Here is a 19,073-nt window from a genome sequence, read left to right as displayed (position 1 = left end):
GATCTTATCCATCCTTCAGGAGCATATACATCTATTCTATCAATTTGGGGCTCTCACACTACTGATTAAGGCCCTAGGACCAGTCAAAAAGGGCAAGTGTGAACTGGCCCCTCTTGAGATGGGGTTTCCCACCTTTGTGAATAATCACTTAAATGAACAGTTGGAAAATTGCATGCTATGCATGATCAAAATTATGATGAGCATTTTGGACAGAAATTATGACAAATGTCCCAGTCAGGAGTATAGACTGTCTTCATATGTTCAAAAGCCACAAAAAGTAGATTAAATATAAAAATAATGTTAAAAGATTTGTTTTAAAGCCATATAGAGTGGCAAATAATTATAAGCTTCACCATCAGTAGCCCTTTAAAAAGGAGTGACAAACTAATAAGGAGAAAACCGTTATATTCATAATATAACCTAGAATCAGAGACCTACCTTCTCTGAAAAACTGTGGACTGTCAATCTTTTATGATTAATTTTACATGTCCCTAAAGAAAGGATTTAATTATTCTATCTATCTTTTGAAAATACTATCTCAGCTACTGAAAGATGTATTGAGCCCCATAAGCAATTTAGTCTGCGAAGAACATTTATTTTAGTTTTCTCTAGTCTTTCCCCAGACAGGCAGCATGAGGGGATTAACCCGACACAAAATCACTTGGTATTTCTATCAGAACAGACTCGAAATTGTCATCTACAATTGAATTTGCAGCAGGATAAACGTATCGCCTGGTTGCAGGTTTTGGAAAAGGTTTGTCTGATTTTTCAAGGTACCTTATACTGGTATTAGTGCGCTTGAAAACTGGGTTCAGAAGGAGGCCTGTGAATTTGAGTGCCACATTCCCCTTTTAATGTCCCCAGATGCCTCCCAGTACTGTTTTGAGGCCTGAGGGAGAAAAGCACTTACAGTCCTGAATTGCTGCCCATGGACCACAACAAAGGTCGAGTTCCACGACAAATGGTTTACTTTATGTAATGTTTTAGCACAAGTGGGAGGAGCACTGTGCTTTGCCACTGACGATACACAGTTAATATAAACGTTTCCTGCAAACCATAATCTTGACAAAGATAAAGTTTGAAATTCCTTCACTTGCTGTCCCAAATCCTCCAAAGTACCAATCCACAACAATGTGGTTGACTCTTACATGCACTCTAAAAATGGTCGAACAAGCCCCTCAGCTGTAACAAACTGCTATGAAGTCTAAAAGTAAGGAATTCCAGCTGTTCAGGAAAGATAGGGAAAAAAAATGTGGAGAAGGACTGTAAATGTTGATTAAAGAGAACATTACAGTGCTGGAGAGACACAGGGCAGAATTCTCTGATCTGGGTATCTATGAGGGTATCTATGCACAAATTATTGAAGGTTGCAGGGCAGGTTGAGAAAGTGGGTATAAGACAGAGAGCATCCTCGGTTTGATAAATAGATGCATAGAGCACAAAACCAAGGAAGGTATGATGGACCTTTATAAGGCACTGGTTCAGCTTCAACTGAAGTATTTCACAGGATTTTCCACTCCCGTTCATGTCGGGCTGGCTTGGCAGTGAGAATGGAAAATATTGCACGTTGTTGTAAAAACAGGAAGTGATTGTCTCATAGAACATAGAACAGTACAGCACAGAACAGGCCCTTAGTCCCTCGATGTTATGCCGAGCATTGTCCAAAACCAAGATCAAGCTATCCCACTCCCTGTCATTCTGGTGTTCTCCATGTGCCTATTCAATAACCGCTTGAAAGTTCCTAAAGTGTCCAACTCCACTATCACAGCAGGCAGTCCATTCCACACCCTAACCACTCTCTGAGTAAAGAACCTACCTCGGATATCCTTCCTATCTCGCACCCTGAATCTTATAGTTATGCCCCCTTGTAACAGCTACATCCACCCGAGGAAATAGTCTCTGAACGTCGATTCTATCTATCCCCCTCATCATCTTATCAACCTCTATTAAGTCGCCTCTCTTCCTCCTCCGCTCCAAAGAGAAAAGCCGTAGCTCCCTCAACCTTTCCTCATAAGACCTATCCTGCAAACCAGGCAGCATCCTGGTAAATCTCCTTTGCATCCTTTCCAATGCTTCCACATCCTTCCTATAATGAGGCTACCAGAACTACACATAATACTCCAAATGTGGTCTCACCAGGGTCATGTATAGTTGCAGCATAACCCCGCGGCTCTTAAATTCAAGCCCCCTGTTAATAAACGCTAACACACTATAAACCTTCTTCACGGCTCTATCCACTTGAGTGGCAACCTTCAGAGATCTGTGGACATGAACCCCAAGATCTCTCTGTTCCTCCACATACCTCAGAACCCTGCCGTTGACCCTGTAATCCGCATTCAAATTTTTTCTACCAAAATGAATCACCTCGCACTTATCAGGGTTAAACTCCATCTACCATTTTTCGGCCCAGCTCTGCATCCTATCAATTTCTCTTTGCAAAGTCTCTTTGCAGCCTACAACAGCCCTCCACCTCATCCACTACTCCACCAATCTTGGTGTCATCAGCAAATCTACTGACCCACCCTTCAGCCCCCTCATCCAGGTCATTGATAAAAATCACAAATAGCAGAGGACCCAGCACTGATCCCTGTGGTACACCGCTGATAACTGGTCTCCAGTCGGAACATTTTCCATCCACCAACACCCTCTGTCTTCTATGTGATAGCCAGTTACTTATCCAATTGGCCAAATTTCCCTCTATCCCACACCTCCTTACTTTCTTCATGAGCTGACCATGGGGAACCTTATCAAACGCCTTACTAAAATCCATGTATACGACATCAACTGCTCGACCTTCATCTACACACTTAGTTACTTCCTCAAAGAATTCAATCAAATTTGTGAGGTAAGACCTACCCTTCATGAATCCGTGTTGACTATCCCGGATTAAGCTGCATCTTTCCAAATGGTCATAAATCCTATCCTTCAGGACCTATTCCATTAACTTACCGACCACCGACTAACTGACCTATAATTACCAGGGTCATTCCTATTCCCTTTCTTGAACAGAGGAACAACATTCATCACTCTCCAGTCCTCTGGCACTATCCCTGGGGGCAGTGAGGACCTAAAGATCAAAGCCAAAGGCTCTGCAACCTCATCCCTTGCCTCCCAAAGAATCCTTGGATATATCCCATCTGGCCCAGGGGACTTGTTAACCCTCAGGTTTTTCAAAATTGCTAATACATCCTTCCTCAGAACATCTACCTCCTCCAGCCTACCCGCCTGTATCACATTCTCATCGTCAAAAACATTGCCCCTCTCCTTGGTGAATACTGAAGAAAAGTATTCATTCAACACCTCTCCTATTTCTTCTGACTCCATGCACAAGTTCCCACTACTGTCCTTGACCAGCCCTCCCATCACCCTGGTCATTCTTTTATTTCTCACATAAGAGTAAAAAGCCTTGGGGTTTTCCGTGATCTGACCCACCAAGGACTTCTCATGCCCCCTCCTAGCTCTCCTGAGCCCTTTTTTTTTTTTAGCTCATTCCTTGCTACCTTGTAACCCTCAAGAGACCCAACTTAACCTTGTTTTCTCATTCTTACATAAGCTTCCTTTCTCCTCTTGACAAGACATTCAACCTCTTTTGTGAACCATGGTTCCCTCACACGGCCATTTTCTCCCTGCCTGACAGGGACATACCTATCAAGGACACACAGTGTTTGTTCCTTGAACAAGCTCCACTTTTCATTTGTGCCATTCCCTGACAGTTTCTGTTCCCATCTTATGCTCCCTAATTCTTGCCTAATTGCACCATAATTACCCCTCCCCAATTATAAACCTTGCCCTGCCATATGGCCCTATCCCTCTCCATTGCAATAGTGAAAGATACCGAATTGTGGTCACTGTGTCCAAAGTGCTCTCCCACAAACAAATCTAACACTTAGCCCGGTTCATTACCCAGTACCAAATCCAATGTGGCCCCCCCTCTTGTCGGCCTATGCACATATTGTGTCAGCAAACCCTTCTGCACACACTGTACAAAAACTGCCCCATCCAAACTGTTCGACCTATAGAGGTTCCAGTCAATATTTGGAAAGTTAAAGTCAACCAATGACAACTACCCATTTGGGGAGATTTGTTAGTGCTCTTTGGGGGGGTTTAAACTAATTCAGCAGGGGCATGGGAACCTGGATTGTAGTTTTAGGGTACGGGAGATTGAGAGTATAGAGGTCAGGAGCACAGATTTGACTTCGCAGGAGGGTGCCAGTGTTCAGGTAGGTGGTTTGAAGTGTGTCTACTTCAATGCCAGGAGTATACGAAATAAGGTAGGGGAACTGGCAGCATGGGTTGGTACCTGGGACTTCGATGTTGTGGCCATTTCAGAGACATGGATAGAGCAGGGACAGGAATGGTTGTTGCAGGTTCCGGGGTTTAGGTGTTTTAGTAAGTTCAGAGAAGGGGGCAAAAGAGGGGGAGGTGTGGCGCTGCTAGTCAAGGACAGTATTACGGTGGCGGAAAGGATGCTAGATGGGGACTCTTCTTCTGAGGTAGTATGGGCTGAGGTTAGAAACAGGAAAGGAGAGGTCACCCTGTTGGGAGTTTTCTATAGGCCACCTAATAGTTCTAGGGATGTAGAGGAAAGGATGGCGAAGATGATTCTGGAAAAGAGCGAAAGTAACAGGGTAGTTGTTATGGGAGACTTTAACTTTCCAAATATTGACTGGAAAAGATATAGTTCGAGTACATTAGATGGGTCATTCTTTGTACAATGTGTGCAGGAGGGTTTCCTGACACAATATGTTGACAGGCCAACAAGAGGCGAGGCCACATTGGATTTGGTTTTGGGTAATGAACCAGGCCAGGTGTTAGATCTGGAGGTAGGTGAGCACTTTGGAAACAGTGACCACAATTCGGTGACCTTTACGTTAGTGATGGAAAGGGATAAGTATACCCCGCAGGGCAAGAGTTATAGCTGGGGGAAGGGCAATTATGATGCCATTAGACATGACTTAGGATGTGTTGGTTGGAGAAGTAGGCTGCAAGGGTTGGGCACACTGGATATGTGGAGTTTGTTCAAGGAACAGCTATTGCATGTTCTTGATAAGTACGTACCAGTCAGGCAGGGAGGAAGGGGTCGAGCGAGGGAACCGTGGTTTACCAAAGAAGTGGAATCTCTTGTTAAGAGGAAGAAGGAGGCCTATGTAAAGATGAGGCATGAAGTTTCAGTTGGGGCGCTTGATATTTACAAGGAAGCGAGGAAGGATCTAAAGAGAGAGCTGAGACGAGCAAGGAGGGGACATGAGAAGTCTTTGGCAGGTAGGATCAAGGAAAACCCAAAAGCTTTCTATAGGTATGTCAGGAATAAAAGAATGACTAGGGTAAGAGTAGGGCCAGTCAAGGACAGTGGTGGGAAGTTGTGTGTGGAGGCTGAGGAGATAAGCGAGATACTAAATGAATACTTTTCGTCAGTATTCACTCAAGAAAAAGATAATATTGTGGAGGAGAATGCTGAGACCCAGGCTATTAGAATAGATGGCATTGAGGTGCGTAGGGAAGAAGTGTTGGCAATTCTGGACAAGGTGAAAATAGATAAGTCCCCGGGGCCGGATGGGATTTATCCTAGGATTCTCTGGGAAGCCAGGGAAGAGATTGCTGAGCCTTTGGCTTTGATTTTTAGGTCATCATTGGCTACAGGAATAGTGCCAGAGGACTGGAGGATAGCAAATGTGGTCCCTTTGTTCAAGAAGGGGAGTAGAGATAACCCCGGTAACTATAGGCCGGTGAGCCTAACGTCTGTGGTGGGTAAAGTCTTGGAGAGGATTATAAAAGATACGATTTATAATCATCTAGATAGGAATAATATGATTAGGGACAGTCAGCATGGTTTTGTGAAGGGTAGGTCATGCCTCACAAACCTTATCGAGTTCTTTGAGAAGGTGACTGAACAGGTAGACGAGGGTAGAGCAGTTGATGTGGTGTATATGGATTTCAGTAAAGCGTTTGATAAGGTTCCCCACGGTCGTCTATTGCAGAAAATACGGAGGCTGGGGATTGAGGGTGATTTAGAGATGTGGATCAGAAATTGGCTAGTTGAAAGAAGACAGAGAGTGGTAGTTGATGGGAAATGTTCAGAATGGAGTTCAGTTACGAGTGGCGTACCACAAGGATCTGTTCTGGGGCCGTTGCTGTTTGTCATTTTTATAAATGACCTAGAGGAGGGCGCAGAAGGATGGGTGAGTAAATTTGCAGACGACACTAAAGTCGGTGGAGTTGTAGACAGTGCGGAAGGATGTTGCAGGTTACAGAGGGACATAGATAGGCTGCAGAGCTGGGCTGAGAGGTGGCAAATGGAGTTTAATGTGGAGAAGTGTGAGGTGATTCACTTTGGAAAGAATAACAGAAATGCGGAATATTTGGCTAATGGTAAAATTCTTGGTAGTGTGGATGAGCAGAGGGATCTCGGTGTCCATGTACATAGATCCCTGAAAGTTGCCACCCAGGTTGATAGGGTTGTGAAGAAGGCCTATGGTGTGTTGGCCTTTATTGGTAGAGGGATTGAGTTCCGGAGCCATGAGGTCATGTTGCAGTTGTACAAAACTCTAGTACGGCCGCATTTGGAGTATTGCGTACAGTTCTGGTCGCCTCATTATAGGAAGGACGTGGAAGCTTTGGAATGGGTGCAGAGGAGATTTACCAGGATGTTGCCTGGTATGGAGGGAAAATCTTATGAGGAAAGGCTGATGGACTTGAGGTTGTTTTCGTTAGAGAGAAGAAGGTTAAGAGGTGACTTAATAGAGGCATACAAAATGATCAGAGGGTTAGATAGGGTGGACAGCGAGAGCCTTCTCCCACGGATGGAGGTGGCTAGCACGAGGGGACATAGCCTTAAATTGAGGGGTAATAGATATAGGACAGAGGTCAGAGGTGGGTTTTTTACGCAAAGAGTGGTGAGGCCGTGGAATGCCCTACCTGCAACAGTAGTGAACATGCCAACATTGAGGGCATTTAAAAATTTATTGGATAAGCATATGGATGATAAGGGCATAGTGTAGGTTAGATGGCCTTTAGATTTTTTCCATGTCGGTGCAACATCGAGGGCCGAAGGGCCTGTACTGCGCTGTATCGTTCTATGTTCTATGTACCCTGAGACCTCTACGCCTATCCATAATCTGTTTTGCAATTTCTCCCTCCACATCTCTATTACTATTTGGGGGCCTATAGAAAACTCCTAACAACGTGACTGCTCCTTTCCTATTTCTAACTTCGGCCCATATTACCTCAGTAGGCAGATCCCCTTTGAACTGCCTTTCTGCAGCCGTTAAACTATCCTTGATTAACAATGCTACTCCTCCACCTCTTTTACCACCTTTATAGATATAGAATTTTCAGTGCAGAAGGAGGCCATTCGGCCCATCGAGTCTGCACCGGCTCTTGGAAAGAGCACCCTTCCCAACCGCACACCTCCACCCTATCCACATAATCCAGTAACCCCACCCAACACGAAGGGGAATTTTGGACACTAAGGGTAATTTAGCATGGCCAAACCAGCTAACCCACACATCTTTGAACTGTGGGAGGAAACCGGAGCACCCGGAGGAAACCCACAAACACACGGGGAGAACGTGCAGACTCCCCACAGACAGTGACCCAAGCCGGGAATCGAACCTGGGACCACAATATGGTGGAATTTAAAATACAGATGGAGGGTGAGAAGGTAAAATCAAATACTAGTGTTTTGTGCTTAAACAAAGGAGATTACAATGGGATGGGAGAAGAACTAGCTAAGGTAGACTGGGAGCAAAGACTTTATGGTGGAACAGTTGAGGAACAGTGGGGAACCTTCCAAGCGATTTTTCACAGTGCTCAGCAAAGGTTTATACCAACAAAAAGGAAGGACGGTAGAAAGAGGGAAAATCGACCGTGGATATCTAAGGAAATAAGGGAGAGTATCAAATTGAAGGAAAAAGCATACAAAGTGGCAAAGATTGGTGGGAGACTAGAGGACTGGGAAATCTTTAGGGGGCAACAGAAAGCTACTAAAAAAGCTATAAAGAAGAGTAAGATAGTTTATGAGAGTAAACTTGCTCAGAATATAAAAACAGATAGTAAAAGTTTCTACAAATATATAAAACAAAAAAGAGTGGCTAAGGTAAATATTGGTCCGTTAGAGGATGAGAAGGGAGTTTTAATAATGGGAGATGAGGAAATGGCTGAGGAACTGAACAGATTTTTTTGGGTCCGTCTTCACAGTGGAAGACACAAATAACATGCCAGTGACTGATAGAAATGAGGCTATGACAGGTGAGGACTTTGAGAGGATTGTTATCACTAAGGAGGTAGTGATGGGCGAGCTAATGGGGCTAAAGGTAGACAAGTCTCCTGGTCCTGATGGAATGCATCCCAGAGCACTGAAAGAGATGGCTAGGGAAATTGCAAATGCACTAGTGATAATTTACCAAAATTTACGAGACTCTGGGGTGGTCCCGGTGGATTGGAAATTAGCAAACGTGACACCACTGTTTAAAAAAGGAGGTAGGCAGAGAGCAGGAAATTATAGGCCAGTGAGCTTAACTTCGGTAGTAGGGAAGATGCTGGAATCTATCATTAAGGAAGAAATAGCGAGGCATCTGGATAGAAATTGTCCCATTGGGCAGATGCAGCATGGGTTCATAAAGGGTCGTGCCTAACTAATTTAGTGGAATTTTTTGAGGACATTACCAGTGCAATAGATAACGGGAAGCCAATGGATGTGGTATATCTGGATTTCCAGAAAGCCTTTGACAAGGTGCCACACAAAAGGTTGCTGCATAAGATAAAGATGCATGGCATTAAGGGTAAAGTAGTAGGATGGATAGAGGGTTGGTCAATTAATAGAAAGCAAAGAGTGGGGATTAATGGGTGTTTCTCTGGTTGGCAATCAGTAGCTAGTGGTGTCCCTCAGGGATCCGTGTTGGGCCCACAATTGTTCACAATTTACATCGATGATTTGGAGTTGGGGATCAAGGGCAATGTGTCCAAGTTTTCAGGCAACACTAAGATGAGTGGTAAAGCAAAAAGTGCAGAGGATACTGGACGTCTGCAGAGGGATTTGGATAGGTTAAGTGAATGGGCTAGGGTCTGGCAGATGGAATACAATGTTGACAAATGTGAGGTTATCCATTTTGGTAGGAATAACAGCAAACGGGATTATTATTTAAATGATAAAATATTAAAGCATGCTGCTGTGCAGAGAGACCTGGGTGTGCTAGTGCATGAGTCACAGAAAGCTGGTTTACAGGTGCAACAGGTGATTAAGAAGGTAAATGAAATTTTGTCCTTCATTGCTAGAGGGATGGAGTTTAAGACTCGGGAGGTTATGCTGCAATTGTATAAGGTGTTAGTGAGGCCACACCTGGAGTATTGTGTTCAGTTTTGGTCTCCTTACTTGAGAAAGGACGTACTGGCACTGGAGGGTGTGCAGAGGAGATTCACTAGGTTAATCCCAAAGCTGAAGGGGTTGAATTATGAGGAGAAGTTGAGTAGACTGGGACTGTATTCCTTGGAATTTTGAAGGATGAGGGGGGATCTTATAGAAACATATAAAATTATGAAGGGAATAGATAGGATAGATGTGGGCAGGTGTTTCCACTGGTGGGTGAAAGCAGAACTAGGGGGCATAGCCTCAAAATAAGGGGAAGTAGGTTTAGGACTGAGTTTAGGAGGAACTTCTTCACCCAAAGGGTTGTGAATCTATGAAATTCCTTGCCCAATGTGGCAGTTGAGGCTCCTTCATTAAATGTTTTTAAGGTAAAGATAGATAGTTTTTTGAAGAATAAAGGGATTAAGGGTTATGGTGTTCGGGCCGGAAAGTGGAGCTGAGTCCACAAAAGATCAGCCATGATCTCATTGAATGGCGGAGCAGGCTCGAGGGGCCAGATGGCCTACTCCTGCTCCTCGTTCTTATGTTCTTATGTTCTTATGACCCTAGAGCAGTGAAGCAATTGTGCTAACCACTATGCTACCGTGCTGCCCAACTCTTCCCTACTCTTACTGAAACATCTATACCCCAGAACTTCTAACAACCATTGCTGTCCCTGTTCTAACCATGGGCGAAGTTCTCCAACCCCCAGCAGGGTCAGAGAATCGCCTGGGTCCGCCGGAAATCCAGCCCCCGCCGTGGCAGAGATTCTCCGCCACCAGGCAATTGGCGGGGGCGGGAATCTCGCCACTCCGATCGGCGAGGCCCCTGCGGCGACTCTCCGGCCCGCGATGGGCTGGATTCCCGCCGCTGGGAGGCCTCTCCCGCCGCCGAGGTTTGAACCACCTATGGTGGCGGAGGGATCGGCGGTGCTACCGGGCCCCGGGGGGGGGGGTACCCCCACGGTGGCCACGCCCACGATCGGGGCCCCCCTATCAGGGAGCGGGCCAGTGCCCTGGGGGCACTCTTTCTCCTCCGCTGCCGCCACGGTCTCTGCCATGGCGGAAGCGGAAGAGAAACCCACTGCCGGCGCATGCTCGAACCGGCGAAAGCCTTTTGGTCAGCCCCACTGCCGGGAGGCGGGCTTGAAAGGCCGCTGGCGCCGGTTTTTGTGCCAGTCGGCGTGGTGCCAAACCGCTCCGGCGCGGGTCTAGCCCCCAAAGGTGCGGAGAATGGTTGGCGCCACTCCCCTATGCCGGGACCTCCCGTCCTGCCGGGTAGGGGAGAATCCCGCCCCATTTGGGGCAGCACGGTAGCATGGTGGTTAGCATAAATGCTTCACAGCTCCAGGGTCCCAGGTTCGATTCCCAGCTGGGTCATTGTCTGTGCGGAGTCTGCACGTCCTCCCCGTGTGTGCGTGGGTTTCCTCCGGATGTGCGGGTTAGGTGGATTGGCCATGCTAAATTGCCCTTAGTGTCCTAAAAAAGTAAGGTTGGGGGGGGTTATTGGGTTACGGGTATAGGGTGGATACGTGGGTTTGAGTAGGGTGATCATGGCTCGGCACAACATTGAGGGCCGAAGGGCCCGTTCTGTGCTGTACTGTTCTATGTTCTATGTCTCCGTAATGGCCACAACATCATAGTCCCACGTACCAATCCACGCTCCAAGTTCACCTACCTTATTCCAGATGCTCTTTGCATTGAAGTAGACACACTTCAATCCACCTTTCTGTCTGCCGGTACACTCCTGCAACCTTGATACCCTCCTCAGTACCTCACTACTCTCAACACTGGCTTCTGGACTACAGCTTGTTTTTCCAGCCCCCCAACAGACTCCTGTCTCTGTCTGTGGTGGGCTGTGTCTCCCATCGTTCAATGTCAGGAACCTCATTGTAATACGTTTGCATAGCATTATCAGGCCCATTCTCCAGCATCATAACTCCACATCAGAAAATGCATCCATGGCGTGACGTCAGAATAGCGGGAAGCACGACTGGTTTCAAAAACGTGCACCTGGCGAGCAGAATTCAAAGGAGTGCTCCTAGATTAGCACAGCACTCCTTGAGTGGCTCTAAATGTGAAGGGGAGGGGAGGGAGGAAGGGCGGTGGTTGAGGTGGGTGGGGGGCGCATGGGTTGAGGTGGGGGGGAACGGGTGCGAGTCAGGGCAACGGATTGGATTCATAGCCTAGTCTGAACAGCAGCATTTTGGAGGATGTCTTCTGCTGATGGGCCATGGGCTTCTTGGAAGGGCTGTACAGAGGGAAGGGAAGCCTGTGGCATTGTGTTCAGTGTGGTGGGCAGTCATCATGGGCTGACAGTTCCATGCAAACAGCCATTGTGTGCCTGCACCACTGCCCGACTGGGATAGCAAATACATTCCCTTAGACAGTTGGCAATGGCAGAGTGCCTGAGGAGAGCAATCGTAATCCTTGGCTCCATGCTGAGACGCTTATTGACAAATGTTCCCAAAGACCAGGTTGAGCATAAGGCCTTTGGATTGAAGCTTTGCATAATGCCTGCACCCGAGAGGAGAGGTCAGGGTGCAGTAGAGTCTTCAAAGCTGTCGCCACTCAGTCAAGTGATATAGGCAAGGGTGGTGTGTTGCCTTGCTCAACCAATATGCAAACTAAGGACTCGGCATCAATGTTGTGGCCAAGGCACAATGTGGCCAGCAACTTTGAGAGGCAGCTGCAGATGATAAATGGGCAAAGAGCAGTCCTTAGGAGAAAAATGCTAAAAGTCAAGTCTCTCATCATATATACTTTCGGGCAGCACGGTAGCATAGTGGTTAGCATCAATGCTTCACAGCTCCAGAGTCCCAGGTTCAGTTCCCGGCTGGGTCACTGTCTGTGTGGAGTCTGCACGTCCTCCCCGTGTGTGCGTGGGTTTCCTCCGGGTGCTCCGGTTTCCTCCCACAGTCCAAAGATGTGCGGGTTAGGTGGATTGGCCATGCTAAATTGCCCATAGTGTCCTAAAAAGTAAGGTTAAGGGGGAGTTGTTGGGTTACGGGTATAGGGTGGATACGTGAGTTTGAGTAGGGTGATCATTGCTCAGCACAACATCGAGGGCCGAAGGGCCTGTTCTGTGCTGTACTGTTCTATGTTCTATACTTCAGTGTGGAAGCCTTCAGGAACATGGAATTGAAGTGTTGGCTAGTGTAGACTTGAGAGATGAACAGACACTTCCAACACTGATGAAGGTTCAATTTTATTAACTACTTCTAACTAACTAACACACGATGACTGTGGGTCTAAATGATGCTAACTTAAACTGGAGACCTAAACCTTGTCTGAACCAGTTGATTCTCTCACCACGTGGTGTGAGTCTGTACTGGGCTGGATGAGTTCTTGTTACACTGAGAGGCAGCACCCAGAATGAGCGGGAACCATGGTGCCCTCTGCCTTTATAGTGTGTGTATTCTAACTGGTGATTGGCTGCGGTGTTTGTACATGTTGATTGGTCCCTATACTGGTGTATATTATGACAGGAATCATATAATCCCTACAGCAAGCGCAGACCAGCCACCATCCGGGAGATGGATGCGAACCTTGTCGCGTGGATGGATGTCGGGAAGGTCAGCAGCCCATAGGTCGTAGGAAGTTTTCTGCTGCAGTTGAGACATGTGCATGCGGTGGAGCGCGGGGACATAATCGAGGTTGGGAGTGAGAATCGATGGCACCGTCGTCCTGAGGGTGCGGTTCATTAGTAGCTGAGCAAGCCGGTGGAGAGCGGGGCGGAGCGATAGGCTAGCAGAGCAAGATGAAAATCTGAGCCGGCGTCGGCGGCCTTGCTGAGGAGCCGCTTGATGATGTGGACCCCCTCTTCCGCCTTCCCATTGGACTGGGGGTATAGGGGACTGGACGTAACGTGCTCGAAGTTGTAGTGTCGGGAAAAGCTGGCCCATTCCTGGCTCGTGGAACAGGAGCCATTATCTGGCATGACCGTCAGCGGAAGGCCATGTCGGGCAAATGTCTCCTTACATGCCCTGATCACAGCCGAGGATGTGAGGTCGTGCAGCCTGATGACCTCCGGGTAACTGGAGAAATAGTCGATGATGATGACGTTGTAGTGTGTGTATTCCATCTGGTGATTGGCTGCGGTGTTTGTAGATGTTGATTGGTCCCTGTGTGTGTCCATCAGTGTGTGTCTGCACCATGATATACTGGTGTATATTATGACAGGAATCATATAATCCCTACAGTGCAGGAGGCCATTTTCCCCATTGAGTCCGTATCGCTACCAAGAGCACTCTACCCAGGTCAACCCCCCCCCCCCCCCCCAACCCCGCCAATGCCCCGCACGTCCATGCACACTAACGGGCAATTTAGCATGGTCAATCCACCTATCCCGCATATCTTTGGATTGGGGAGGAAACCAGAACCCCCAGAGAAATCCATGCAGACATGGGACGAACATGCAAATTCCAAACAGTCACACAAGGCCGGAATGGCCTATGATGCTGTATGGCAGCAGTGCTAACCACTGTATCACCGTGCTGCCCTTGGTCTGGAGATCTTGCTGTCATTCTTCTCACTTATAGACAGGAGAGAGGATGCAGCCAACATCAACAAAGATGCTGGTTCACCAAAGGCAGGAGTAGAACCATCAAGAGGAGTTTGTGGTGGGGCCTGCTCCGCACGCAGATGATGAACACCAAAGAGCTGTCGCTCGGAGGTGCCTCACTAGACCAAGGGCCGATAGATGTTACCTGACATACCTAGTGATGTTTGAGAACCATTGTTGCTGAAGACTACACTTATCCAAGGAACTAGTTCATCACATCTGCCACCTTCTGCAGGATTTAGGACCACTGGAACTTGGGAGGGAATCTACTGCTAGTGCCATGGAAAATGACTGCAGTGATCAATTTGTACTCCAGTGGATCTTTCCAGGGTTCCACAAATGACCTCTGCAGGATTTCACAAGCCTCCACACACAAGTGCGACCAAGAGGTAATGGACACAATCTTCACAGGAACATACAACTTTGTCCATTTTGACCAGCATCAGGCAAGCCAGAGTGCAAGAGCAATAGGATTTGCACAGGAACAGGGTGTCATCGACTGCACTCACATGACACTCAGAGCTCCATGGCATCAAACTGCAAATGATGTAAACCGCAAGGGCTTCCACGTGCCAAATGTTCCGTGACTACACCAAGCGCCTCCTCCAAGCATGTGCTCGATTCAGAGAGAATGCCCCAGATCCCTGACAGAGTTTTCAGGGTTGGCTCCTCAGTGACGAGGGCTACCCACTGAGGAGGTGGCAGAAGATGCCTAGGCGGTGGCACTGAGTGCAGCTGAGATAAGATAAAATGAGTCTCATGCTGCAACTTGCACTTTGGTGGAGCAGACCATAGAGATGCTCGACATAGTGGAGACTCACTGTGATATCACCTACCCACATTCCTGTAGCGTGGAAATCAAAGGCCACGGCAGAAAAACTGCAGGACTTCCAGGAAACACAAGTTTGTGTTTTCCATCCAAGACACCTGCCCGCCAGCATCAAATGCATGGCCCCATAGATATTGGAGCAATATCATTCAGAGCAAAACCAAGCCCTCAATTTATCACAGTAAGAAGTCTTACAACACCAGGTTAAAGTCCAACAGGTTTGTTTCAAACACTAGCTTTTGAAGCACTGCTCCTTCACCTGAGGAAGGAGCAGTGCTCCGAAAGCTCGTGTTTGAAACAAACCTCTTGGACTTTAACCTGGTGTTGTAAGACTTCTTACTGTGCTCACCCCAGTCCAACACCGGCATCTCCACATCATCTCAATTTATCAATAATTGCTTATAAAGTTTACAGAATAGCATACATATTAAAAGGGACAAGAATCAAACAAATCACCCTGGCTCCCATATTCACAATGTGAGTACATATTAGTCTATTTTGGAACCCTTTTCCAAAATCAATATTTTTGAACCATACAAATGTCATAGGCTTGCTTCATATTCTGAAAGGCTTTGAGATATGCAGTGCATGTTAAAAATAAAGTGAATTTGACATATTGTGAATCGACCCAAATAAACCTCACTTGGCAATTAAAGATGTTCCAATTTAAATCCTGTATCTTTCAATTTGTAGTTACCTAAAAGATGGGTCTACAACTTTGGCATAGCCTTGATCCTTATTGTCCTTAAAAATGACATTGTTAATCTGATCCAAAGAATTTTGATTACATCTGTGTCTCTTAATACACATTTAAGAAAATTGAGACAATCGATGCAGCAAACTATTCATCAAATTCTCCAGAATGCCGATCTGGTCCAGAGACTCTCACCACAGACATCTGACCACAGTGATCAGGATCTCTTCAATCCATAGAAGATGTTATTCAAGTGAGTGCAGAGTACACTTACTTACCTCAGACAGAATTTAGGGTAGAATGTAAATACTGTAGGAGGTAAAACCAGTCTCCTCTCTAAATTCCATCCCCTTTCATTAAATAATTGCTCAATTTGCAAGCTAAAAATTCAATGAAATTTCAATGCTTTTCTTCGCAACAATCAAATACGGAATGTCAAATTTAAGGAAAATAGGAGAGAGTTTTCTTGTTTGAATAAATTGAAACATTTGTGTTATTTTACTCTCCCACAGAAATTTGACACAGGTACAAAATGTTCAAATTAATTTGCTCAGTTTGACCTGTTGTATACAAATTTGCACAATTACTGGAAATAAACAAAACCACGACGTGACAAGTCATCTAACCATCTGTGCCTGTTTGGAATTATTAAAATAGTCGTCTACTATTAAGCATATGTAATATCATTAAATACATGTACATAATTAATATACCTCATTAGCAATACTCCAACTTAAAAATTGCTCTTTGCAATTTTAACATGTAAATATTTTTGAGGTGTGGAGTAGGAATTTTCATTCTGTTCAACAGAAATGGAGCGGACAAGCAGTTAAAATATGGGGAAGCTCTATTTCTGACACTGTTCCTGACAATCTCTGATTGCATCACCACTTTATCACAAGTACATGATGACATCAACAAGTTCCATCCCACCATCAGACTCACCATGGACTACTCTCCAGAAACAGTTGCATTCTTGGACACACACATTTCCATCAAGGAAGGACACCTTAGCATTTCACTCTACCGCAAGTCCATGGAGAACCTCACGATGCTTCCACCCTAAACACGTTAAAGAAGCCATCCTCTATGGACAAGCCCTCTGTATACACAGGATCTGCTCGGATGAGGAGGAATGCGACATATTTACAGACGCTGAAAGAACTCCTCATAAGAATGGGATATGGCGTTCGACTCACCGATCAACAGTTCCGATGCGCCACCATGAGAAACAGCACCAACCTTCCCATAAGTCGAACACAGGTCACGTCCCTTCCTCATCCAGTACTTCCCTGGAGCGGAGAAACTAGGACATCTTCTTAAGAGCCTTCAACATGTCATCGATGACGACGAACATCTCGCCAAGGCCATCCCCACACCTCCACTCCTGCCTTCAAACAACCGCTTAACCTCAAACTACAAAGACCACTAGCCTTCAGAAGAACAATGACCACAGCATCACACAACCCCACCAAGGCAATCTCTGCGAAGACATGCCGGATCATAGCCATGGATGCTACCATTACACACGTGAACACCACCAGTAGGTACACGGTACATACTCATGCGACTCAGCCAACATTGTCCACCTCATACTCTACAGGAAAGGATGTCCTGAGGCGTGGTACATCAGTGAGACCATGCAGATGCTATGACAACGAATGAACAGACACTGTGCAACAATTGCCAGGCAGGAGTGTTCCCTTCCAGTCGGGGAAAACTTCAGCAATAAAGGACAGTCACCCTCTGATCTTCACATAAACATTCTCCAAGGTGGCATTCAAGACCACAACAAAGCAGAATGGCTGAGCAGAAACAGGTCGCCAAGTTCCACGGGCATGAGGATGGCCCCAATCGGGATCTCGGGTTCATGTCAAATTACATGCAATCCCCACTATACTATCTGGGTTTACAGAATCCTGGCTCGAGACAATTCACACCTCGAATATCTGTGATTATCACCACTCCACTCACACCGTCTGTTCCTGTAAAGACTCACATTCCAAACATTTTTCATGTTCCAATCTGTAATCATCTTGCAATTGTGTCTCTCCTATATATGCTGTGATTATGAATCTGCCTCCACTTCACCTGATGAAGGAGCAGCGCTTCGAAAGCTTTTGATTTCAAATAAATCTGTTGGACTTCAACCTGGTGTTGTGAGACTTCTTACTGTGCCCACCCCAGTCCAGTCCTGGCATCTCCACATCATCAGTTTTATGGAGATAGGGGAATTGATGCAAATAGAAGTCCCATGATGTCAATGAAACCTGATCACATTTTAACCCACGTCTGAACATGCAAGTCACTCCAGCTTTCCCGCCAAGTAAAGCGAGATCACTAGCTGTCAGGAGGATGAAGAGGCCCTTGAGGGTTAAGTTCAAAACTTTCTTTTGCTAAGCTAAGCCAGGAGGAGTAGGAGTTCTCTGTGCCCTGCTCCCCTGCCTTGGAATCCCCCCATTATTCTTGCAAGGTCCTCCCAAAACCCCTTCCTGTTGCTTGCTGGCAAGCTGCCTCTGATGCTAATCATTGACCATTCGGCCCATCGAGTGTGCACCAACCCGTTGAAAGAACTCTTTACCTAGCCCCATATCCCGTCCATCCCCGGAACCCCTCCTAACATTTTGGGCAATTGAGATGGTCAATCCGCCTAACCTGCACATCTTTGAACTGTGGGAAGAAACTAGAGCCCCCGGAGGAAACCCACACAGACACACAGAGAAATGTGCAAGCTCAACAGTTACCCAAGGCCCAAATTGAACCCTGGTACCTGGCACTGTGAAGCAACAATGCTAACCACTATGCCGCAATGAGAATAAATCACTATCGTAGAGCTTGAACGTATGACCTTTACTCTGTATCAAGCCTACCATTTTAACTCTGTGGGTTAGGTGGGAACCTTAGGTATGCACTTTATTTGATGCCTATTATGGGAATAATTATGGCACCTGATATGCAAGTGTTTGACTTGCGATACTGGGTGAAAAAGTTGAAAAATACTGTTCCAGCACAAAATTCATCGACTCTATGAACACAAAAAATAATATAAAACTCATAAAATTCTTTCTGCTTCAGGCAGCCAGGAACAATGTCAGAAATAATGTGCTATTTGAGATGAAATCAGAAAATTGCCTTTAGTATGCATAAAAGCAAAATTGTCTGAACTATTTTCCAAAGAATAACTTGCATTTATCTGGCATCTCATCCTTTCTCTACACAACGGTGTGCACAGTGAATTACTTTGCAATACAGTGACTGTGATGCAGGAAAAAGCCCTGCAGTTACATTTCTCCAGAAATCAATCGAATCTGGCCGTTAGTTAATTTGGTCGCCACATATCATAAGGCAGGGAAAAGAACTCACAACTGTATTCCACTGAAGAAAGAGCCAAACAATCCAATCATTCCTAGAAACTCCACCCGACTCAAATTCTTCACAATGAATTCTTCACAGACATTGGAAATTCCATATAAAGTAGCTCCTGCCAACACGAGCAAATCTCCAAGCAGCTTATTATCACCTGGTCAAAAGGAAAAAAAAATAATTACAATCTTAGGTTTTTAACATATGTTAGACACCTTTCTTTAATAGTAATTGCAATCATCATTTCTTTCAGGAGGTATAAAATTACATTGGAGATGATC

At 46.0% G+C, this 19,073-nt stretch overlaps 1 protein-coding gene across 1 annotated transcript in view; it reads right to left on the bottom strand.

The window, feature by feature from the left end:
• Positions 1-19,073, bottom strand: part of slc35f1 (solute carrier family 35 member F1) — a 450,036-nt gene that overhangs the window by 85,554 nt on the left and 345,409 nt on the right. The window contains exon 5 of the mRNA XM_038799673.1: positions 18,793-18,949. Coding sequence (XP_038655601.1) covers positions 18,793-18,949 — 157 coding nt within the window. The remainder of the gene's footprint in view (positions 1-18,792; positions 18,950-19,073) is intronic.

The sequence above is a fragment of the Scyliorhinus canicula genome, chromosome 6, assembly GCF_902713615.1.
Source record: "Scyliorhinus canicula chromosome 6, sScyCan1.1, whole genome shotgun sequence".
Taxonomy (NCBI): Eukaryota; Metazoa; Chordata; class Chondrichthyes; order Carcharhiniformes; family Scyliorhinidae; genus Scyliorhinus; species Scyliorhinus canicula.
The sequence above is the reverse complement of the archived record's forward strand: the minus strand, read 5'-3'. Positions and strand labels throughout refer to the sequence as shown.